The following is a 26,093-nucleotide window of genomic DNA, read 5'->3' as shown; positions in this document are numbered from 1 at the left end:
TAACACGCAGACTCCTTTGTGATATCAGACTGACACATTATGGAGCTAAGCAACCTTCTCTGTTGACAGTTCAAACCAGCTGGAACACAGACTCATGTCAAGTATTTGCAAATTAGTGAGTCAGAAAGACCTGAAACTGCTGTTCTCTCCTCAACAGAAACAAATGGCTTAAGTGGCTTTGTAAGAGGGTAAAAGAGTTGTGCTAAGGGGATCTGATCTCAGACACGCAAACCAGGTTAAAACACAAGAACTGCATGAGGAAGTAAAACCACAAGAAATACTTAATATTCACATCGTTGTGTAAATGTCCTTCGTACATCACTTAGATATGGAGCATAAAGAGGTATTATGTCTACACTACTATTACTGGTTTTAATATGTTCTATGTTCCATAAAGCTGTTTTTTTTTACAATTTGCATTATCTTAACATTTTTTCCTGGTTAGAACTTCTTTCATCCCTGAGGGGATATGATTTAAGGACATGATCTCATATTGATCCACTGTGCATCTGTGCAATTTTGCATCATCTTAGGGACATATCCAAAATACAATCACAATGTCAAATTAAATTAAACATTGATGTAGACAAAACACTGACAGTATTACAAAACTTAAAAGAAGACTGGAGTTATTCTTGAGTTTTCAAATCAACAAGGACAAATAAACAATGCGTTAGTCTGACTATTTCCAGACTCTTTGATTAAAACAGCAAGGTATTGCAGTTTTCAGCCAACATCACTCAAACAGAAGTAAATGGTGCATTTTCTGCAGACAATTTCGAGGCCCAGATTCATAGACATTTCATGTGTTACAGCAGTAGGACGGTGCACTGTATGTTGGATCCCTTCAAAATATGTGCCCATGCTCATCGTGAATAAACATGTCACCCAGTGCAACAGTGTGGTTCACTGATGTGTTGTGTCCAGCACAGAGAAATTAGATATACACTCACCAAGCACTTTATTAGGAACAATACTAATACTGGGTAGTTCCTCCCTAAAACAGCCTCAGTTCATTGTAGCATTGATTCCACAAGATGTTGGAAACTTTCCTTTGAGATTCTGCTCCATGTTGACACAACTGCATCACATCATTTCTGCAGGTTTATCAGTAACACATTCATCCTGCCAATCTCCTGTTCTACCACATCCCAAAGGTCTTCTACTGGATTCAGATCTGGAGACTGGAGAGGCCACTGAGGTTCACTGAACTCACCATCGTGGTCATGAAACTGGTTTGAGACAAGTTTTGCTTTGTGACATAGTAAATTGCTTCCTGCTGGAAGTGTCCATTTGAAGATGGTAAACTGTGGCCAGAAAGGGATGCACATGGTCAGCAACCATACTCAGGTTTTGGCAATAAAACCATGACTGACTGGTATTAATGGGCCCAAAGGGAGTCAAGAAAACATCCCCCACACCATTAAACTACCAATGCCACCCTGGACTGTTGACACAAGGCATGTTGGGTTCATTGATTCATGACGTTGACGTCATATTATAACCTGACAATGTGCAGCCTCAGCAGAAATCAGACCAGGCTGCATTTCTCCAGTCTTCAGCTGTCCAGTGTTGGTGCATCTGTGTCCACTGCAGCCTCAGATTTGTGTTTCTGGCTGACACAAGTGGAGCCTGACGTGGTCTCCTGCTGTTGTAGCTGATCCAACTCATGGTTTGACATGTTGAGAAGCTTTTCCGTAAAGAGTGGTTACCTGAGGTACCTTAGTCTGTCAGCTCCAATGAGCCTGGCCGTTCTCCTCTGATCTCTGTCATCAACAAGGCGTTTCCATCCGCAGAACTGACACCCACTGGATGTTTTTCTCACTCCTCTGAGTCAAAAACTCTAGGGACTGTAAATCTTAGGAGATCAGCAGTTTCAGAAACACTCAGACCGCACTCAGACCAGACTGTCTGACACCAGCAAAGACACCACAGTCAAAGTCACAAAGATCACATTTTTTTTCTCTATTTCTTTCTCTGTTCTGATGTTTGATGTGAACATAACTGAAACTCCTTACCTGTATCTGCAGGATTTCATGTGCTGCACTGCTGCCACATGATTGGCTGACTGGGATAATTGCATGAATAAGCATATCCACAGGTGTTCCTAATAAAGTGCTTGATAACTGTATCAGTCTTTGGTCACATTGTAATACTTGTTAGTAGTATGGATTCATTGCTTGTTTTTTGGTCTTTTTAGTGGCAAAAATAAAAATATACAATATTTCCAGTCTTTTCCTTTAATGATTTAGATGAAGTAGTTGAGAGATATAACATTATTGATGCTGTACCTTCACTCCAGGAGGTCCGGGACGACCAGGGTTTCCATGTGGGCCAGGGGGACCCTGAAAACAGGGATATACATGATTAAGGAGGACACAGAGTAGAGGTGATCATCGGGGTCATTGAGCAGGCCTCCATTTCGGCAGAGAGGGGGAGTTAGTGCTATATGTGAGGTATTTACAGCTGTATGCACATATTGTTCCTTTTCCACTGGCTGTGTTATGGGACAGGTCAGCGGTGCCCCAAGGTCCCTCTGTGTTTGTGTATAGGTGCTCAGTGAGACATACTGTGTCTCCTGCCTGTCTTGCCTGTCTGCCTGCCTGTCCAAGTTATGACATATGGATGTGATTTTCCTCAACCCCACACTTTTCCACTGGTTTCTGGGGTCCCACAAAGTCAAGGCAACTCATCCATCACACCATATTCCCCAAATCGCTTTGTACCACAAATCAGGTATCTGTGTTTAGTTACATGCCTAGGCGTAAATTCATGGAGCTATCTGTGCCAAATGCTTTATCAAAATGGACTATCTCCTGATCTACAGGAGCAGAGGCTGAAGAGACAAAATCTGTTTTGTTTTTTTCTCGTTGAAAGGACTTTAAATTCAAGCAAGCTGCAAAGAAGGGTTGTTTGGGAAAATAAAGCCACAACTTCCTGAGGCATCCAACTGAAGAGTCCCCCATTCAACTGCAGACTTGTTTGGAGTGGGGTTGAAATGCTGAGCATGGAAAAATCTTCCCCAGAAAAACTGAAAACATTGAAACATGTTCAGATGGCTAAAACAGGAAGCTACTGTATCTTTGTCCCATTCTTTGAGTGGTTCTGACTTTTCATGGATTTTGAAGAGAGTCCTCTTCCCCTGAGCGGGAGGTGAAAGTGAGGGATAGGATTACTTAACAGACAGAGGAGGCCAAGAGGTGTAAGTGTACGGTTGGGTGATCCAGCCGGTCTCCATCTCTGTTATTTATCTGTGCTCTATTATCAGACTGTGGAGACAAGTCAAACAGCTCAGGCCCGTTCCCCTCCCCTTGAATTGGCCAGACCTCTCCCCTCGCGGGCGCTCGCTGTTGGACATATGGAGACACTTAACAGAAGCTCATCTACAGATTTCCTCCTCCTCCTCTATTCAGAGCATTCCCTCTTTCCCTCTCTCAATATTAAAACGTATGGAAATCATTATCTCCAGATATGAATGGAGGAGACAGAGAGAAAAAGGGAGGTCGAGACAGAATATTACAAATTGCATTCTCACAGCACATAAGGTGAGGAGCCACGGCGCTGATGACAAGGTGGGCGGGTGTGGTCCCACTGGAGACGGAGATACTGGGAAGAATGACTCACTTTGTCCGTCTATCTTCGTGTGGGTGAGAGGTGGAACAAACATCCTCTTTGCTTAATTACTGAAGAGAGCTCCTGACAGGAAACCATTCACATACCACCAACAAGTAAACAAACATACACAATGGGCGCTAATGTAAACCCAGGTCGGCATATACACAAGCACGCGCATTCTCACACCTGAGGCCCGCAGATGAGGGCCACCTGTAAGACAGAGTTGTGACCAGGTTAACGATGCAGGCCAGTGACTTTTACAGGAATGACGCGTGTGGAGTGCTACTGTTATTTTATAGGCCATTAACCCAGAACAGGCCTCCTAACACCTCCTCTGGGCTGCACAGGAGGAAACATTGAGTCTTTAGCCCGATGATTATTCAATATAATGTATATTAAAAGGATCTTAACTCCTCTTTATTGCATTTGGTAAAAGTGCTGGTGGAAACTGAGTGCTAACTGCTTCTCTAAAGATCATGGGTCTGGGAGACAAACCAGTAGTTTGACTGAGGTTTCAATTCGCCATTGTTTTCTTTAATTTTCTTCCTTAATCAATACATTATCAAGTGTCAGAAAACAGTGGAACAGTACGAAACATAAAATGATTCAAATGCTCATCTTTGAGAAGCTGCAACCACAAAGTGTTTTTGCCTGATAAATTACTTAAATTAACAACTAATTTTGGTTAATCTACAAATCGTTTCAGTACAGACAATTATGTGCAGTGCATAAGCCTTTTCTTTGGGTTTTCTGTTGATGAATAATATTCATGTCTCTGAATGGTGTTGCTCTTTTATTCTACACGTTTACTGCATACAAACAACAGTGGCTGCAGCTGGAAATGGCAGGTCGACTTTCCACATGCTGATACCTATGGATATATTTTCATCTACTAGATATTGTTTAAATGACTGATGTGTTAAAATACCTTTATATGCAAGTGACAATGGAAAGGCCATGAGATAAAAAAGTTTGAAACAATTTGTTGTTACTGTCAATGCTCAGGATCAGCTTGGTGATGAACAAACTGCCTGTCACTGGCAGTCTTGTGTGAACCCCCCGCCACTTGACTTCAACTCTCTAAATGTGCTCCTGATTAGCTGAAGCACAGGCAATAGTGGAAACCATCTGTGTGGTCAATAATGGAAGAAAAAAACCTAATCAAACTCATTCATGCCTACACGTGTAATTCATTTCAGGAGAATCTAAATTTTACAACAAACATAAATCAATTCAGTTTTATGCGCCAGTCAACCAGCGGTGAAACTAGCTGAGTCTCCATAGACTCCCTATGTGATGTCACAGAGTGTCAACCGTTACTTTAACAATTATGCAAATGCAATTTCACCGAAAGCCAGAATCACATACTGACTGCACACTGGCAGGTCCTTTTCTCTGCACAAAGCCCCCTTTGATCCACTCTCAAGCCTCCCCTCCGGGGCCGCGTGAACTCCGGCGCTCTGCCGGGCTTATGGCTGTGTCGAGGAACGTGGACGCTCTCACGTGTAAAGAGACGCTGCTCGTCGGTGGCGGTGGTGAGACTGTCTGCTCAGTCAGACATGACACCTTGCTGTGAGAGAGGTAAAGCCCTAATGGTGCTGTGTCATTCCAACTGCTGTAAAGATTTTGTGGTGAGTAAGAGAGGCAACACTTTCCCCCCACCTCAAAGACCAAACATTTACTGCAACAGTTTGTTTCCCATCGTTATCTCCCTGCCACTTTTTCTATATCTGATGTGAGATCAGATAAGGACTCTCTAAAGATTACTCACAGCAAATCAGATAATGCCAAGGAGAATAAATCCATCATATATGCCCAACACACAGTTGTTGGTGTCTTAAATTCATACACACACACAAAATTTGGATTTGGTGTATATACTCTTCAGTGTGTTTGTGTGCAGCCATCAGTAGCATCGAGGAACTGCAGTCCTCACGTTTAGCCTTCTTCCTAGTAAATATCTTTCCATGTGTAATTTGATGACTGCTTGAGCAACATAAATAGGAGGCTTACAGTTCATTAACTCACAGGGAAGTAAACTACATTTAAAAAATAAAATATTCTACTATACTGAAATCACTTTCACTGGTGTAGCTGTGAGGTGTTTCTTTCTAATTGCATGAACTATCCAGGAAAATTCTGATGGTTCAAGAAAACAATCAGTATTTTTTTGCTCTGACTCAGCATGGCCTGCAGTTGGGTCTCAAGAGCTTGATGATGAATGAACTCTATAGAGGTTGGTTCACTTCTGGATAGAGCTGCTGAGTTCCAGACAGGGTCTTAAATGCCTTTAATAAGATGGGGACAAAGCCCTCTTTCTTCCTTGTTTAAAGAGATTGGGTTCCCACAGCCCACCCCTCTGAGGCCCGACCACAGGGTGCAGTCTCACGGGTTGCGGCAGGTAGCACACCAAACACACACACACAGATACACACTCCTTGGTAGCACAAGTGCCCTGCAGGAGCACTTCGGCTCTGCAAAAGAGCAACTAAAATTTCTATCTGTCCTTTTTTTCACTGCCTTGAGTTCTAGCATATACATTTCATCTCAAGACTCACTGTACAGCTAAAATCTAATTCTGCCTTATTCGTTTTCGTATAAGGGAGGTGAACAAAGGCAGCAACTACATACACAAGCATCAGTAACCAGCAATCAGGGCCTTAGAAAGAAATCAAAATAACAAAATCATCACTTGGGACAAATCATCTTCCAATGTTTTCCCTCTTCTTAAATGTCCTCTGAAAACATGGTCTTAAAATAACATCTGCATTCACTCTCTTTGGTTCCACCAGGAGCCCCTAAATGGAAAACATGGCACCAGAGGACTGAGTCCAATACACTGAGTCCAATACACTAGAAGCATTTACTGATATTAGCATAGGACGTATGCCTGATTTAAGTACCGGTGCTGTCTATGAATGGAATAGAAAGCACCTGTTCTGGAAATATTTATGTAAATATGCTCTCACAAGGTACCTTATTTTTTTCACATCCATCTAATACCTACTGTATGTGTTCAATTAATTTTAAATTGGCAACCGACAGATTTGTGGCTTATGGTTGTTTGCTCTCGAGCTTTACAAATGGACTTTGGCAGCAAAGAAACCCAGCTTGATCAAAGCCAGAGCCAAAGCAAACTAACGTCTGGCTGAATAATGCTCTGTAATCCAAAGATGTCACTGAGTGCTTGATCAAAATGCTCAAAGATCTTCAATGTCAGTGCACTTCTAATGGTGGTATCTCACTATAATGCGGGATCAGGCATGATTAAGGCACCATTAAGATAGTGAAATAAGTGAGGTACATAGGGAAGGTTTTGGAGGTTAATTGACAAAAATAAATCATGGAAAAAAGAGGAATTGTAGGAAGGTCAATGGGAAACTTTTCACTGTTTGGGTGACACTCACCCGTGGGCCCCTCTTCCCTGGCTTTCCTGGCATCCCTGGAAGTCCTGGAAGGCCCTAAAAAGGAGAATATAAGGGCTGTCAGGGATAGAGTGAAGCAAGCCTCATAAATACAAAGCAGGAAATAAGAGTCGCTGCCTTTTGCTGTGTCATTTCAAGAAAGCCTTGAAAAGTCTTGAGTAGAAAAATCAGATAAGAGTCACTCAAGCCTGAGCTTTTGTGTAAAGACGTGAAGTTAGCTGAAAGTAGCAAAGCGCTCAGTCAGCGAGATGTTGGCAGGCATGATGATGTCTTGTTAGAGGCCAGAGCAGCCCTGTCCTTCTGTAGCCAATGTTATTTCAGTGTAAAACCACTACAGCGCACTGACTGTAAGTCTGACTCATTGCACTGGCAGGGAGGTCGGCACTGATTCCAACCACAGCCAGTCACATTAATTATGGGCATCAGCTAGCTTTAAAACAATTTCATACATGGATTAGCAAAGCTCTGAAAGGTCAAATCTAATGAGGGGTCATCCTGAGGAACCCGAGTTCACTTGAGATGTTGGGAGTGTTACTTATTTTCCCATGGACCCAGAAGTGTAAAGAACGTGATGAAGGAAAATGGACCTAAAAACAGCTTGAGGCTTTCCTGCTGAAATTGGACTACTGTAATAATGTCAGATGTATAGAGCATTTTTGTCTGACTTGGAGAGGATCAATATTTCACTCTTTCAGCGAGCCTGCACTTTGAAAAGCCAGAGGGTTTTTCAGCAACCTCAACAATATCAGGCTGTCCACACATGATAAGCATTTCGAGCTGCAGTTGCTGCTGGGTAGGCGCCAAGGCCGGGCTAGATCTTTATCTTTATAGAATTTATTCAGTTTACAAACAATAACTATTTATGACTTGAAACTGTGGCTTCAAGTCATAATTTGAATGGAGATTATTTTATCATGAATAACTATTCAAGTGGAATAAAAGCAAATGCAAACTGATTTTCAAATTTGACTACTACTTTTCATCTTTACCTCTTTCTCTGTGTTTCTCTGGCTAGCGACAAAAAGAATAGAGATCTAAGTACTTCATTGTCAAGCTATAAAATCCCAGTGGTGCACAACTTCCAAGTTAGTGCTTTTGAGAGGTTCAGGACATCTCTAGCTAAAGGAAAACAAAAGTTCAAAAGAGCACAAAAGGATGCATCAATCCAACTTTTCTACTCACAGTACCAACTGGAATACCTCACGTCAGGAGTACCTAATTAAAACAGGTTCTCTCAAATTAAAAGCCTGTATACCTCACTGCTTGAGGTTTTGGAATCACTTTTTGGCTGGAGCTGCCATGGGCTAGAGCTACCTCCATGAATGTCCAAGACTAAGTGAGTGAGTGACTGAGTGATGAATTTGGCTCAAGTGGTTTCTATTACATCATCAGGAGTCATTTACAGTTTAACAACTGTATTTCCTGGGGTGAACGGGGCCTTTATTTACGACAACTGCACAAGCTAAGAGGCCTTTATTTGAGGCAGGCCTTTATTTCTAAATCCCTCTGCTTAATATGTATAATTGTACCAGTATTTTAGTGTGAAGCCTTGTTTTGATCTGCTCCTGTTTGCCTGCATTACCCATGAATTCAGACTCAACCCTTCCTGTAACAATTTGAAATGAAAAGCCCTGTAGTATTTCAGACAGAAAAAGGGATTTTATTGCTGTGCTGACGTGTTGCAGTTAGCATTTTGTCTCTTTTATGGTTGCTGGTGTTTTTGACTTTCTGACCGTCCCATGGATTAAATATTAAAGTGTTTTGGCCACACCCAGTTAAAGCTCATGTTTCGCTGCATACCCACCCCCCATGTATCCGCATGAGGAGAGGACCCGTGATCGAACCAGGAAATAAATTCTCTCTGGACTGATCTGTTTTTTTTCTTTTCTTTTCACAAATTGCACCCTGTGCACACCCATACATGGTCAAACCATACACTAGGTTCATACCTAGTCTAAGGTAACAGTCAGGTAACATGAGGCCTGGGATTGCTGTGGCACTAAAAAGAGAAGTCAGTGGTTTCATGCCTGAATGAAAGTAACTGAACCACTGAATTTTACAATGACATTTGCATTGTCAGTATTATACATTAGTATACACAATAAGTATCAAATATTCCATAGCCCTCATATCTAGATGTTAATTTTGATCCTCCTTCTTCAGAGCTTAGGTCAGTTGAGCTCATCAGCACTTGTGCATCATATCAAACATGCTGTCTTTAGGAAATTGCAGTACACCTTTGTCGTATTTACCATTAAAGGCATTTCTCTTATTGTTAACATTTATTGGTAATGTATACCTTCTGAAACAGTCCCTAACCCATTAATGTCAACCCTAATCCCAGTAGAGGGTGATTAAAACTCAACAATGTGCTTCAACTTAATTTTAGATCCTATATCTGACTCAGCAATCTGTTCACACTATAATAAGTCCTCAGGAAAGTTACCACATATCAGAAATTGATTGGTAATGGTTATTCCTCTCTCATAAAAATGGTCTGAGCGGGTTCAGGGGCATGCAGAGCTGTGGTTTCCCTCGCTGCCAGAGCAGAAACGCTTTACTTAAAACATTCTTTTGGGTCAAACATGACCCAATACAAGACAGAGAAGTCTTTCTAACAATGGAAAATGTGGGTAACCATATTTTGTTCAACAGAGGAACAGTGTCTGACAGGACCACATGGTCAATAAGAATGTATACAGTCCACAGTCAACACTGGTTAATGAATGTCAAGATAAAATACCTCCATTGTGTTAATCAGTAACACTTTGTTCTGAACTTAGAGAGGTCAGTCTTACTCTGCAGTCTTAAGATGATCTAATATAATGGTTGTTTACATTTTTCTTCATCAATGACTTTTCGTCACTAAAGCTTGTTGCAGTGGTTTAATAGATTTCGTATTTTTTTCTATAAACAGATGCAAAATCTCAAGAGGTATCATCAGAACCATGTATTTTAAAATGTAATATTCCATGTATGGGTCTGACATGCTCAACACTCAGGCAAGTTACAGTTTCAGTCAAATATTTGTAATGAATTATCCATTTGATTTAACTTTTTGTCTGTAAAGACAATTTACCATTTCCTATAATTCCTGCACATCATGCTCTCATGCCTACCAAGAAAGTCCAAAGAGCTTCAAATGGGCACAATAGCACAGTTCTCAATAATGTGGATGAGGCACTGGATTTATATTGTATAGACCTTTATATCTCTACTCTCAATATTTAATTGTGCACAAGTGCTTTATCCTTTTTTACCTTTGCCCCTACTTTAAAAGTATCCATTCTCTGAGCAGCCACACGCTCTCTCAGAAGAATCTAACACCTCACCGCCAGCCTCCTGCACTCAGACAAACACTAACTGGCATGAACCTGACTATTTCTACCACCCCTGCTAAAAAGGAAATCACACAGTAATCAGCACCAATCTGACGAGGATAGAAAATCTCTAACACCGAGTCAGAAAACGAAATTGAGGATATGGAATGAAGCAATTCAAAAAAAAAAAATCACAGTCATTGAGACACCCAGCACTTCTACTGTCTAATCAGCAAACATTTTAGAGATGCAAAGCTCGGTGACTGCCAGATTTGCAAAACCACACAACCGAGAGACACGTCAGCATCCACGTCAGCTGCAGTCCTGAACTTCAAAGAAAGGCAACCAACATTGAAACAACACTGTTAAACTTGTATATCATTATGATCCAAAGATGTATTAGGAAACTAGCCCAAAGCATAGAAAAATGGCAGCCAAGAGTTAAAAAAATGCATCTGTTGCAAGTCAATTGCTCTAATTCATATGACATTCATTCATAAAATAAACACTTAAATACTACACTGTACACAAATCATAAGATAAACAAATGTTCCCGTAGTGCAAGCACAGAGATGCACTCACTGTGGCTCAAAGGATTGGTAAACATTGCTTTTGTTCATGCATGGGGTTCGGGGGCAGGTTTGTGTTGTGTTTGTTTAGAGCTCACACACTCACCGGCGGTCCTGGTTCTCCCTTTAGTCCAGGTGGTCCAGCCAGCAGCGAGAAGTGGGTCGGTTCCAGGTCAAATGTTTGGAAGCCATCTGTTGCAGCTGGAGTGACTAGAATAAGCGAGGTGGATTTGACATCCTGCGCACTGGTCACTTTTGGCTCAGGTTTCTTAAGAGCTACTGTGCTCAACTGCTTTTTATGGGGAAGGTGGGCGTTTGAAGGAGACCCCTGTGTGGACGCAGCTGTGGTCTGGAGGTTTGGCTTCATCTCTGATGGTCTGGTGGAAGCAGGTAAATCCATAGTATTCCTAGAAGGTTTCAGGGCATAAGTATCTCCTCGCTTTGTGCTCTTTCCAGCATGTAAAGTCAGGCCTGGTGGTGTCACACTGATCCTAAGAGATGTGGTAACTGTTTGAGTCGGAAATTTTAATGGTCTTTCCAACCCTGGATGAACCAGTGGAGAAACAGACGCAGCACCAGGTTTTGGAGGGCTCACAGTCTGATGCACAGATGTTTTGTTCTGCATCAGTAAGCGGTCAGTTGGAACAAGAATAGTAGTCCTGGTGTTTTCCTCAATCAAGGCCAGAGAAGGTCTCTGCCCCTTTTTGGAAAGCTCCGTCAGTGACAGTGGAGTAAGATGAGTGACAGTAATATTCGGATCTGTGGAAATTAGAGGTAGCAGGGGTGGAAACACAGGCCGATACGTGTCGGCTTCTCTGCATTGTTTCTTAATGTAATCACAATAGTTATGAGCTGCCTTAGCAGAGGGATAAATGTCAAACTGACAGATGGCACCTTCAAATGGCACCGAGTTGTGGTTCATTTTGCCCAGCAGGAAAGAGCCCTCAGGATCCAGGGCCTCAACTTTTTTAGAGCGCAAATCTGTGTGTATGCTTTTCTTTCCACAAGACGTGTGCAAGAACACCTGCTGGCCTCGGACATCCAAGGCCAGGCTATGCCACCGGCCATCGTGGACATTATAGTCAAAACTCACGGAGCTCCTCTGCCCCACGTGTACCAGGACCTTCCCCGGAACAAACTGTACTGCGAGCTGCACTTTCCGTTTCTTAGACAGAACGGAGAAAAGAGAAGCGCTGTTGATGCGATGAACTGACAAACTGAGGATCAGGGAGAGATTGGTGGAGCTGTAGCTAGCAGGAATAACAGTGCGCAGAGGCACCTGGATACGTGCCCTCGGGGTGAGGATAATTCCAGACTTGAAGGGGATGATGCCATTAGGGATGGTGCGGGCGCCTGAAGATGATGACCCGCCTGATCTTCGCCCAGCAAGCCCGAGCTGCTGCAGAACATCCACATCTTCAGAAAAACAAAAGACAGTGAAGTCAGTGACTCTTATCTTGGATGACTTTTTTACAATATGATGATATCATGATTTATAAGCTTCTATAACATAAAAGAACATGTGTGTGATTTTCTTCTTTCCAAATCCTCTAAAAGTGATAGCTGTAATATAACTTTGATCAAGGCACAGACCACAAAAAGCCTTACAGAAGGCCATAACAGGAAAACTATCACAATATGTAAATGTTCAAATTAAGAAGATTAAAAATTGCATTAAACATTTCACTTTGTATGTGCATTAATAAGCAATTTCAAAGACAATACCATAATCATTTGTGTAAGACATCTATTACCAACCTCCCACTCAAGAGCACTGATCTGCATCAAAGTACAAACACAAGTGTGGCAGTATAAGTGACAATTTAATATGCTGTGATGCCAAGCAGGGAGTTCACAAGTTTAAAGTTAGACTAATGAAAATGCTGCAGCAAAAGCAATTTAAAAAAGGATGCATATACTTTTCAATAGGGCCAAACACTGACATCCAGCTTTGGAGATTGCCACAAATTATGCAATCATTACATCAGTCTTAATTAGAACAATCTCAGGAAACGGAGACTAAACAGTTCCCTGGGGAGGACGGTGGGAGGGGGGGGCCGGGGGGATGTTAGGAGGTATATCAGTGCAGAGGCAGAAAAGTCATCTCACTTTATCTGGTAATTTCTGCTGATTAAAGATGATGACTCTGACGGGGGCTCGAGCTCATGATAAGACATTGCAGCTTTTTCTGCAGGTTTTTAATTGCTACTTGCATCTCATGGGAGGAAAATGTGGGTAATTTTTACACATTACAGTGTTGTATACTGTATACTGCTCCTAATTGGATCAACACCTTTGTTGAGTTTAATTAAATCCACAATTCACTGTAGCAAGAAGCAGCCTTTCTTTCTAGAATATTCTTTACAACAAACGCACATTCTTGAGCAGCTGGTGACCACCCAGTACACACTTGGAGAAAAGATATTATTATTCTCTAGGTTGAGTTAGTGAATTGACACTATTTAGTATTTCACAAGTAAAGCTAAAATAAGGGGGGGGGGACTGTTTTTTTAACCCCTAAAATCACCTCACAAGTCTAGAAGATGATGTACTTGGTGACCGCCAAACCCAACCTGATGATCCCAAACTGAGAACCACTGAAAAAACAGCACCAAGGTAATTTAAATCTAGATATTATTTTCACAAGAATAACAGTCAGTGCTTTTAGACAGTCAAATCTGTTTTTGGTTCCAACATCTAAGCAGATTGGAAATGTTCCCGTTGTCATACTATTGTCTATTGTTAGGCACCGGTGCAAGTCATCAGTAATGTCAAACAAAGGCTTTTTGTTTAGTTTAGCAAGGTTGGAAAATAAATTGATCATCAGCATACCCTGAATACAGTGCATTAATCCCCTCAGTACGTGCAATGCAGAAACTGCTTATATATGGATCTCAAATATCAATCTTTTTCCAGACTAATATAAAACAAATGTGTGGGGGATACTGAAATGAACTGCTAAATGATGAATTATGACTCAGCAGAGGAGACACAAGTATAGACACTATATATATATATATATATATATATATTTATATATTTATATATTTATATTAGGAGGGAAACCCTGCTCGGTGTGTGCAGACAGCGGGAGGTCAGCTCGATACCAAAGAAGAGAAACTGAAAACAGAAACTGAACCCAGAACAAAGACTTTCCTCAGTGAAATTACCCACACAACACTGATTTGAAATGTTAACATGGTATGAGGACAGCAAAACTGTTCTTTTACATTGATTTGTGACCGACTGTCATGGCTTTTGCTGCATACCTAAATCTGAGTAGACAGGCCGCCTAAGGCTTTTTGTGACCTCCTGATGAGCTGGGAGAAAAAAAAAACTGATAACTGAGTATAAAACATCCTGGAGACAAAGCACTGCTAAAGAACAAGTGCAGCAAACGACACAACTTTTCTCAGACAGCTGGAACGTGCACACTCAAGATTTACTGCAGCTGCTTGACACTAAAAATCTTCTAGTGAAGACAAAAAATTGAATTTGATTGAGACTTTAACCTAATTTGCTCATTCGGGAGAAGTGTTTTCATTAAGTAAAACAACTGTTCTTCACATTTAAAACAAGTTTTTGAGTCACACTGTTTCTCAAGAAACAGGGAGTATTTTGTTGGCCTCTGACTCACACATTAATTCCTGTATTGGCCATCAGATTTTAGCAAATGTCTGAAACTTCTCCTATTCCTCATTAAAATGGATGATTTTTTTCTTAAAAAGGACTGAGTGGCCAGTGGAACATCATAATTCCTTACATGAAGAAGTACATTCCCAGGGTGTATGTCTTTACCTTCTTATATATGAATTATTTACAATCATGATTATTATTCATACAGTTTGCTTTCTGCCTATATGGCCTCCGAGAGGTGTTGGGTCAACTGGTGGTCCCAGGGCTGCAGGTGTAACTCCTGGCACTGACAGGTGAGCCATCATCTGGAAGATGGAATTACATCTACAGTGACATATTGAGCCCCCAAAATCTGCTCCAGGGATGCTGCACTGTGGCCGACCTTGATCAGGCCCGGAGCCTTCTGAGGAAACGTGCTGGCTGTTAATCTATGTGTAGCCATGGTAACTATGCAAGAAGACAAAATTTAAAGCCCTGTGACAATTAAGTTTCCATCTGGTGTCTGAGGTGAAAATGTGGTAGACCTCTGATGGCCGGGAAAGGATACACTTCACTGATCCTTGACAGGTACTTTAACACACTGGAGTGCAGCCAGCACAATGCAAACACACGATACATTAGACTGTGATTGCACAGTAATTTTCCATGTGAAAGATTTCCACTGCAATCTCCTTATGAAAAGAGGAAACAACATAGACATTGTCTTTAAAATGATCCAAGCGCAGTCTGAAGGCTTTAATAGTGCACCAGCGCGGCTGTTTTTCCAGAGCCAGCTAATTTATAGTCTCATTAGTATCTGAGAGTTTGCAAATTAACACATCCTTACATATAAAATTGTAGGTCTCTAGACACTCAGCAGTCATCATGAGAGGAAAATATCAACTTAGGCAGAATTCAGGCAGAGTAACTACCAGAAACAGTTAAACCTTGAATGCCGTGGCTTATGTTATCAAAAGGCATCAAGAAAATGTGAAGAGCTATGATTGAGTAAGATTTTGATTGACAGCAAAATTAGATAACATGCTCAGAAGTGTCTTAAGGTTGTGTAACAGAGAGCTGACTGCAGCAGCACACATCAATGCTCAGCTGGGTGAGAGTCAACTTCAAGTGAGCAGGGATACCACCTGGAAGGAGGGCTGATGGGCTGTCTAACCTTCATTAAGACATTAGACAAGGGAATGAGGTTTGCTTAGGCTTAGAGACATAAGAACTGAACTGCTACAGATCAGAAAAGGTTTGTGAGTTCATCAGGTCGTGTAAATGTCGGAAACACTTCTGAATGCACATATTACAAAACATAACTATTCTTTTTACATTTATTCTTGGTAAATACAAGAGTAAATCTGAGCCCAAGATATCAGGGTTTCAAAATGTTTCTACTGACAAAATGGGATGTAGGAAAAGACGTGGCTCTAATTTCACCATCCTCAGAACACAGAACAGAAAACAAAACAGAAAACAATGCCATGAAAAAGAAGCTCTATTCTGAAGGACATCTACAGGTTCCTACTAATCCAGTTAAAATGTTCAGCACACAACCACAACCTCAATGGAAAAAGTTCTGAAAAGAGCAGCCCATCTCGCACAAGGACTTTGCAGGGGCAAGCATTGATTTAGAGGTAAAGCTGTCCAAGCTGGGGGAAGTGTAGATGCCAGTCATAGATAATCCCTGGATAAACATGCACACAACAAGGGGCCCATGTTAAGGTAACATACTTATTTACTCGCTCATTCTGTAGTCTACTGCTATCCAACTGTATATACTCAGAATATACCTAGTTTAGGATCTGAATATTCCCACAGTGGTGCAGTGCACAACAGACACCTGAAAGTGTCACTGTAACCTCCCATAAATCCATTTAAATTTCCTCTTCCGCCCACACTGCAACGCCACCAGTTCAACACGGTGCTCGCATCAGTATGGTCTCATAAAACAACAACATACACCCACCCTTGTCCCTAAACTTACCTTGTGCTTGTGCGAGCCTGAGAGAGCAGGTGCAAGAGAGTATGGTCCAAAGAATCAGCACTCTCCTAAAGAGAAAGAACAGCAGTTTGGAAACATTAAGGTACAGATAATCTCAGAGATCATTTCGTTCCTATTCATTAATCTTTCAAATTTAGTTTATTCTCTTACATGTTAAAAGTCAAAGTCACAATATTGAATCAGAAGTTGCAGACCACAGTACAAGCCTAGATCATAGCATGTAAAAATAAGACTGATGCACTAAATATTAATGCTTAATGCTAATTTTGCCATGAACTCTGATGTCCCACCTCCCACAGTGACCCGACCTGCAGCAGAATGAGTGAAGGCATCAGCAGCAGCTCTGCTTTGTTCAGGGAGTCTAAGAACAACAAGCTCTGTTTTATCTTCCTGCCTGTCCAGATAAGATACTGCTCAGCGGGGGGTACGGGAGTGTGCTCACACCGGACCACCTCCGACAACCCCGCACCACACTGCATCACTTTAAAACCTACAATTCCAAGATACAGACATTTAGAACTCATTTCATTTATCAGTGTTGGATTTGCATTTGAACTTTTCAGTAACTGAGAGAAAACACTTCCTGACTGCGGGTTTCAAAAGGATTTCATGGATCCAAAAAGCTGCAGTATTTTCTCAACCCACAAAAGACCATGTAATCCTTTCAACTGGGATTAGATCAACCCCACTTTCACATGACAACAGTGACATTTATCACCTCACATCAGGCAATGCACAGCATATTTTCCACCATTGATTTCTCTGTGACATTTATATCTCAAGACAAGTGATAACAGGAGTGTTGACTGCTCTCATGTAGAGCTGATATGGCTCTAAAAAGGTGTTGTATTCTCGCTGAAGGGTGTCACTGCAGAGATAATGTTGGTCTTCACGGTCCTGGAGCAGTGATTTCATTGTATGCACTACATAAAACCGGACGCCTGTTGAGCAAGGGATGTTTGAAGTGGTACAGGCACAGTGACAAGTGCCATAATGAAAGCAGTTAGAGGAAATCTTTTGCATTTGTGGCTTTCCAGAGAACCGCAGAGAGCCATTGGTCAACCACTGGCACAATGACTGCAAGTGGAAGCTCTTGAAAGTTTTCCTCCCTCCTCATTACGTCCCACTGCTCTCACACTACACTGACATTAGCAACAGAAACAGAAATCTGTCATATGTCCAGCAGGGTTATATGATGCAACATTTTCACTTTTATTTCCCCTCCCACTGGGACAGCCAGCCAACCGGCTGAGTGAGATGCAGAGCAGGGAGGAGAGAAGAGGAGGAGGAGGAGGAGGAGGAAGAAGAGAAGGAGAAGGCTTTCTCCTCCTCTCATACATCTCCCTCAAATCAGTCCCAGATCGTCTGGCAGCTCATTCCCATACAAGCTGAACAGACACAACCTCAAGAACAGTACAGCAGACTAAACTTAACTTAAAGCGCCCCACCTGCTCCGATACATGACTTCAAGTGCTAACTCTTTTCTTCTTTACTGTCTCAGGATAACTGTCGGCAAATCCTGCCGCAAGTTTGTCAGACCACTTGTGGAAAATATTACAAACTTAAATCAGCGCCACAAGCAGCTAAGCACGGAATCCCTCAGTGAAACGTACATGGCACGGTTATTCTGACGCAGGTGATGTTCATGAGGAGATGAATGACTTCCTCTTTAACCCGACAACCCATAAAGAGAGAGAGGAAAACAGCTATTTAGTTTGTACTTTAAAATGTAGCGACTCACCCCCCGACTCCAGTGGTTTTGAGTTTGGAGTACGGGGCATTGTCCGGCTCCATAGCGGTTACTTCATTCTTTCTTGGGAGTTTTCACTACAGTCCAGACGAGCCAGATACACTTTTTCCATTCCAGGTGTTCCCTGAGGAGCGAACGTGCCGGAAAACAAAAACAAAACAACGCATCAAAGGCTGTGGGATTAACCGGCAGTGAAAGAAAGGCTGCTTTCTGTCATTGTCGTGTCCCTTTTTTTTTTTTTTTAATCCCTGTAGACTTCTTCCAGAAGATGACAGAAATCCTTTAAAAAAAAAAAAAAACACGCTCCGGAGAGCTCCACCTGTGCGCTTCCTATGGGTTTTTTTTTCCCCGTCTTCCTTTCGCGCGTTTTGAGAAGTGAACAATGAACGTCAAGTCAAGTCCAGCGCAGCTTTTCCCGGGAAACAGATGCAGGACGAGAGGACGGGCCGCCGTTGCGAGTGTGTGTTATGTGTGTGCCGACTTCCCCTAAATGAAAGTTTATTGTGGACCGAGGGAAATCTTGAGAACCGGGGAGGGGGAACACCTCCCTCTGTCGCCCTCAGCTGACATCGAGGGAAACTAAATTGGAGCTGTGCGACCGGGCAGCTCCTTCAGCTGAAGGTGTGTCTTTTCAGAAGCCAGGGTCCTCTCAGGTTGTGCATGGTGTGTGTGTGTGTGTGTGTGTGTGTGTGTGTGTGTGTGTGTGTGGTAGTGGGTCAGTCAGTGGCATAAAAGACTGAACACATCCATCTGATAGCCACAAGCTGCTTGCTGCAGTTTGAGCATTTTCAGGGCCTTATATAGGATTTTAGAAATACTGAGGCCATGAGTCTGGGCCCCCTAAAGCCACCCCTAACACACCCCTGCAGGAAACCTTCAACAAACACCAAAAAACCCCACTGTAAAATTATTTTGAAGGTGTTATATTTTATTACCACAGTTAAAGATAAAATTACATTTTTTTTTTTACATATGAAATTTTGACTGAAAAAAAAAAAAAGCACCGGTGTAAATAATAAAATTAAAGTTGGCCAAATGAAATGTAGCTGTATCAGTTTCAGGGTCCTGGTGTTGTGTACGCTGGCTCATTGTCACACAAGCTGCGTCCCAATTCAGGGGCTGCATCCCTCAGAGGACACGGTCCACGAAGGTGGGACCTTTGTAGCCTTCGTAGATCACAAAGGCTGAGATGGTCTGGCCTTGGACAAAACTTAATTTCTTCTTCTTTTTTTTTTTTTTTTTTTTTTTTTTTTTTTTTTTTACAAAAACTTGGTTTTTGATTTTTAGGAAGTTTGACAGTTGTACCATTACCTGTTGAACTGAGCTGAAACCCAGTACTTAAATTTAAAGGTGTAAACTTTTGGGCCATGAATGATCCACCTGTTGGAGCCATTGTTGCCCAGGAAAAAAAAAAAAAAAGCAGTTCTCTGCCGCATTTGAAGGAGCTGACGAAATGGGACAGCTTAGTCACACTGTTGTGTGACTAAGGATCTGGCCCCTGAAATGGGACACAGCTACACAGCTCAGTGTTCAAAAAGAACAGAGCCATCATTCATTTTATTAGCAACACCTGTGCTTTTCCTTCTATGACAAAGTAAAAATCTGTGCTGTGAGACAGGCCTATTTTTGTAGAGAACGTGAGCGCATGATGTCCTGGAGATTCCAATTAAATGGACTTGCATTGAAGCTCAAACTGGTCTGTACCTTCCTGTGTGTGTGTGTGTGTGTGTGTGTGTGTTCTCAAAGTTAGAAATTATTCTTAAAAAATTGTATATCAGCATTTTATTGTAAAATAGGCCTGACTCAGTCTAAGTGCTACCAAGTGATACTAATGTTTGAGGCTGATATTGATATTTAATTTGAACAATATTTTTTTCATTTTTATATTAATGCATTACATAAACAGTTTTCTGGAAACACTCTCGAAATGCTGGTTATTTAATAATTGTGACCATGATACATATGTACTCGGTCACAGATCTGTTGAGCATTTGTCCAGGAAGTAGGTGTACAGATGAGAATTAGTCTTTAACTCTGTCACATGCAGCAACGTTTATTAAATGTGCACCTCCCCTGTTAAAATAAACTAATAAGTAAATAAGTAAACCTACCAATTTGAAAAATAGGTTCAGTCAAGCTTGACATTTCGTTCATGACCTTCCAAAACAATCTTATCTCAAGGTCATCAGTGGAGGTGAGTTTGCTCAGTTGTCATTGTAACATCAAAAATAAACTGCTGAACTCAGCTTTAAAGACAATGTGGATATTTTTTTTTACTTACAACAATTGAGCAAAACCTTCGAAGCAGGACATTAAACATGTAAGTTGACCTTGACTTGAGATTGTTTTGTCAGACCATTGTGTGATGGCAACACTGTTTCCAAATCGCCACAGGCAGGTCTTTGGCCTTTATACAGTTTGTCTACATCTGTGATAAGCTAGAATCAGCCACTCAATTTATTGGACACGGTGAAATAAAAACTGCATTTCAGGTCAGGTCATGTAATTGTTTATTCATATCGTGCCAAAGCACAAAAGAAGTTATATAAAGGCACTTTTCATATAAAGCAGATCTATTCTCTTTTTTCTTCCTTGAATAACAGTGTGCAGTGTTGGTGAAACTCAATCACAAAGAACCTTCATGGCATCATCTTGCTAATAAACTGGCTCTTTTTCAAATATATTTTATTTGTTGTGAAAAGGGTTGGTATAACTTCTACAGTATAATCTGCTTGAGAGATCCAGCGTAAACACTGCATCAGGTTCCACTGAACTATAGAAGATGCAATTAACATGTTTCCATTATAACAAACAACCAATTAATGTCATCAAGTGAAATTTGAACCAATAGACTGGCTTTTTGTGACAGCCTTCCTTCACCTCCTGCTTCAGCAACAACCACTTCCGTTCTCACCAGAGGAGCAGGGATCTGGGTTGCAGGGCTGCACTGGTTCCAGTGTGTGTTTGTGTGTGTGTGTCTGTGTGCATGTCTGCGCTGTCGTGTGCTGTGAAATTCCTCTGCCAAAGAAAGTCCTCATTGACCCGCCTTCAGCAAACACGCTATGACAGTGTCCAGGGGAGACCCAACAGAGCACCGATTCAGCTGCCTGCAACTGGATCCCTCATGCTCACACAGAGCCCCCTCACAGTTCATCCTCTCAGGGCCAGGAAGGAAGGGAGCTCACCGCTTTGAAAGAGAACTTCCCATGTACCTGTCTGAGCTACGTCGGATGTGAGCTTTTGTTACCGCAAGTTTTAGTTCACAGACAAGAAGGGCAATGTCCTCGCGGCCTGTGGAAGGAGTGCAGAGGAAGATCTCCAATCGGGGGTGTACGGTTTCATGGGGTTTGTAATGACTAGTGTAGCAGCCTATGGAAGTGGTTCTCAAACTGAGAACCAGGGATGCCAAGTGTTCTCAAGGGCATGCCAAGGGAGGCCAAGTGAGAAGAGGAATGGTTTAAAGGAATAGTTCAATGGCTTTCGTGCCTATGATAAACTTGAAGCTACAGCCAGCAGCTGGTTAGCTTAGCCTAGCATAAAGACTGTAAACAGGGGGAAACATCTAGCCAGGCTCTGTCCAAAGGTTAACAAATTCTTTAATTCTTTAATTTTGAGAAGAAAGCTGGCAAAATTCAGTATCTTCATTATTGCCAAAAACCAAAACCAACAACAACATACTTCCTGATTTAACTCACCAGTCTATAGCACTCATCCCCAAGCCCATTCATTTTTACTTAAGATGTGTATCTTTAAAAACAGGTCACGAATACATACATTCATTTTTTAACAAGGCTAAATAATTTCTTAAAACAGTCAGGTACAGTGGTTTTCAACAAACATCACTCAAGCAGGCCTGAATAGGGAATTTGTTGGGGACTATTTTCAGCTGTGGATTAATACACATTTTGTGTGTTAGCAAGTGTTTCCAGCAGCAGCCCATGGTGTGTATGGGCTGAGTCGAAATAAACTACAATGCCCATATTCATGTTCACAAAGTCACCTCATGCAAAGGTGTGGCTTAATGACGTGCTTTTAATAGTTTTTGGGCAACATTGGAGCTCTGTGTCACAGCGGAATAAGCTGCATCAGGCTATGATTACACAGACACTTTGGTCTTTTCATGGGATTTGTTGACAATTAGAAAAATGGAAAGGAGAGACATATAATTTAATTCACATTGATATTAAAAAAAGGGGGGGCAAGTAATAGCTGTCAGCATCCATCCTTTCCCATGCAATGTAGGCTGTGAGTTATGTAATTGCTCTGTAAAGTCTTTCCAGATATATTTTCTTGGGACACATCGGGGTTTTGTGGTCGGATACCTATGCTGGTGGTCCTTAACGTGTAAAAGCTTGAGAGCCCATTTCATACTGGCCTTTGGGACAAAGCGCCTGAAGGCAAGAGCACCGCAATTTTATAGCAGATTTCCTACCTGACAGCAGTTCAACAAGCGTCTCCTTCCAATCCAAGCAAAGACCTGCCATTCTGTATTCAGGCCAAGAGCCGGTTTAATGGAAACCCTGAATGAGTTCTGGTGGAAATTAAACAGAGTAAATTTTTTTTTTTAAATAAATAAAAAAATAAGCAATCCAAGTTTTTCTATTAGTGTTTTATAAGTTTCTTCCACTCATCACATGTGACTGCCATTCTGGACCTCATCTATAACCATTGACAGGTGCGGATAGACACTGTGACTGTTTTTACTCCCGACCAGTGGTGGGTAATAGAAGTCAGCTGGCCGGTATACCCCAACATTACAATGGATATTAGAAGTTCAGCGTCTGCAGGAAATTGGAGGATTTTCCGGCAGACAGACAGTGTCAATGTAACTACCGTCCCTATACTATAGCCACATGAATCATCTTCACCTAACAGAGCAGTTATATCATTTAGGAGCAACATTTGGTTTCTGTGCACAGTTTAAGACTTACAGCGATTTATTCCATTGACTTGTGGCTGTAATTTCTGAGATTAGTGAAAACACCAAAAGACCTGAAGGGATTATGATCATTTTTGATTATCCCTCTCCTCTATCTATTTTTATAAGAGGCCTCAAAATATGAAATAAAATAGCACATGTATCCTTTCATATCATGCTCTAGTGATGGAAACTCTTGTCTGATAAACACTGAGTCTTTTGTTTTACTCCCATGTCTTGGGGAATTGGGTCCAGCTGAATGCGGCAACCTCTGTCCAGGCCCAGCTGGATCCAATAAGAGCGTGCCCTGGTGATCTGTTTACCCATTCCATACATACAACAGGAAATTGAGAGAAAAGTTCTATTCATTCATGTTGGGTAAATTTAGAGTGATGTAATAATAGCTCTCTCTCTTTTTCTAATAAGTTGCCGCTACAGGATAACAATATGTAGTTTCTTGTGTTTTGAAAAGGTTTAATAGTTGCATAACATTCTTAATCTCAATGGATTAACCACTTGCTCAAATGAACAAATAAATTAAAGCTGAAACAACAGTTGACTGAATGGCAACAGTTTTGATAGTTTATTGTTGAAGTTGGGTTTTTTTTCAACCACAAACAAAGATTCACTGGTTCTAGATTCTCAAATGTGCTGCTTTTCTGTAGTTTCTGTGATTTAAAACTAAATACATTTGGGATTTGGACTGTTTGAACAGTTCAAAGTCTTGTTCATATAAAGAATGAGTCATGAAAAATCATGGCATCTAGGTTTTTTTTAAATGAATTGCAGGGGTCAGTGTGGTCAAGCTTCATGTTAAGTAAATGTATTTGTTATTTTCTTTGCAGCCATAGAACTGCTGCATGCATCAGTCACCTGAGAGACCATGTTAGGCTGCAGCAGCTCGCATATTTCCTGCATTAGGCTTCTCTTCACTTTACAGCTTATTTAGAAAACATCATAAGTCAGAGCACAGTGCACAGTATTGCAGTGACGCAGTGAGCCAAGATTCTCTTTTTTTTCCTCACCTCTCAATAAAATGGTTATAATAATCATAATATGAAGAGCGAAAGTGTTTGAACACATCGTGTCTAAATCTTTCTGAAGGCCACATTAGATGTGGTAATTATTGCCAATTCCTCACCCCGCAGAGCTGCAGAAAGACAGACACTGCTGCCAAGTCAGAGGCATTGTTGTGGTGACATTTGAGTGGAGGATCAAACCGCTGATGAATAATCCATATTGAAAAGCTGCTCTTTCTGCCAAATGTCAAACAGCAGCAGGAGCCATTGTTCAAGGGGCAGATTTTTAAAACTTTTCTTTCACCATCATCAAAATGCTGTGTCACAAAGTGTACTGAACGTGGCAGCAGGGAGTGCTTTGAGCATTAAGTTGTTTGAAATCTTAGGATTTTGAGGACAGTAGTGTTTGGTCCACAGACTTTCCTCACTGACTTCTACTGCAGTTTTAAAAGCAGTGACTTAGCCCACACAAATTTCACTTTCATGATTATAGCCTAAATCAGCGGTTCCTACGTTTTTTGATTTTATATGTACTTAAAATGACCCAAACACCTGTGTGGCCCATTTTCATAGTTTTAATACATTATACATTAACCTACAAGGGATTTTACCTTCTCAGGTTGTATACGTTTAATCATTTTTACAAGTCTGTCAGAAAAAAACTCCTGGTTAATAGCTATATGTTTTAAATTTGTCTGTCATATTACTCATTTTGTGACCTCTTGGACATATTTTGTGAGTCCCTTACCCACAGATTGGGAACCAGTGGTTTAAATGCTGCTGATTCTCCCAACAACAGAGGAAATACTGAATACTTTTCAGAGAAATTGCAGTGATAGTGATCAAACTTGAGGAATCAATCCAAAAATACTGGTACTGGCATCGCTCTTCAGGATGCTAACGCAGTCAAACCACATGGGACAGATTTGTTTAGCCTGCGAGATCCAATAAAATTCATTTCACAGATAATCTAAGTCTGGTGCTGGATGGGAGAACACAAGTTGACAGAAAACACATTTTATGTAACTGTACAAAATTTACATTTGAATATATTCCACTTGAACTTTTAAGTCGCTTTTTGACAAATCTGTCACAGCAGTAAGAACAATTTGCTTTCCTGTAACTGTACCTCTGCATGCGTCATTATCACAACAGTATCCTGTCTATAAATGGCTGTCCTATTCTTGATTATAAAGGAGATCTGTTATAGAGAGGTCTCACTGCAGCGCTACATCTCACATATCTAGAAACCTTCACTCTCATCCTCAGCCAGGCCTGGCCACATTCATCCTCTGGTACAGTGTGTGCAGCTACTGTGAGCCAAGGTCGACTTCCTGCTCCCTTCTTACTGTCTGCTCTACTGCACCAGTTAAAGATGAAGACAAAGATCTTCATGCTGCTGTTAATCTGCAACACATAATAGTTTTCTGTAGGCGCTGTAACTTACCTGATGAGCTTGTCACCATCATAAACTGGTAAACAGCGTGATTCTATTTAGCCAAACACAAAGCCAGGCAATGTCTCAGGGCTCACGGCGAGCCTCCAGTCCACGTGAAAAAATATTTTTGAATTAACAACAAATGGCCTCCAATTGGTCAAGCTGCACAAGTAACATCTGATTTTGACAAACGAGACAAAACAAATTAGTGTGCGCCTGCGGTCAGTACAGTACACTCTTACGTGGACACAACAGAGGGTTTGCTGTTTAGACAGGCGCCCACCGCCCCCGGGCTTCCGTAAACACAAACACACCACCTTGGTTTCTAAATGTGGGCTGAAAACTGCTCCACTGTACACAGACATACACCCCTGCCCATGTATTCCCAAATGTTACACACTGACTCAGACTGTTCT

At 41.4% G+C, this 26,093-nt stretch overlaps 1 protein-coding gene across 2 annotated transcripts in view; it reads right to left on the bottom strand.

Moving 5' to 3' along the window:
• Positions 1-18,810, bottom strand: part of col27a1b (collagen, type XXVII, alpha 1b) — a 66,439-nt gene extending 47,629 nt beyond the window's left edge. For both annotated transcript variants that reach the window (XM_071483668.1, XM_071483669.1), the window contains exons 1-5: positions 18,294-18,810; positions 16,535-16,599; positions 11,036-12,345; positions 7,023-7,076; positions 2,292-2,345 (exon numbers count right to left, since the gene is read on the bottom strand). In XM_071483668.1, the coding sequence (XP_071339769.1) occupies positions 2,292-2,345; positions 7,023-7,076; positions 11,036-12,345; positions 16,535-16,599; positions 18,294-18,346 (1,536 nt within the window). In that variant the 5' untranslated portion in view covers positions 18,347-18,810. The remainder of the gene's footprint in view (positions 1-2,291; positions 2,346-7,022; positions 7,077-11,035; positions 12,346-16,534; positions 16,600-18,293) is intronic.
• Positions 18,811-26,093: the final 7,283 nt, after the last annotated feature.

The sequence above is a fragment of the Trachinotus anak genome, unplaced genomic scaffold, assembly GCF_046630095.1.
Source record: "Trachinotus anak isolate AG129_WGS33_773 ecotype Australia unplaced genomic scaffold, CSIRO_AGI_Tana_v1 ptg000008l, whole genome shotgun sequence".
NCBI lineage: Eukaryota > Metazoa > Chordata > Actinopteri > Carangiformes > Carangidae > Trachinotus > Trachinotus anak.
The sequence above is the reverse complement of the archived record's forward strand: the minus strand, read 5'-3'. Positions and strand labels throughout refer to the sequence as shown.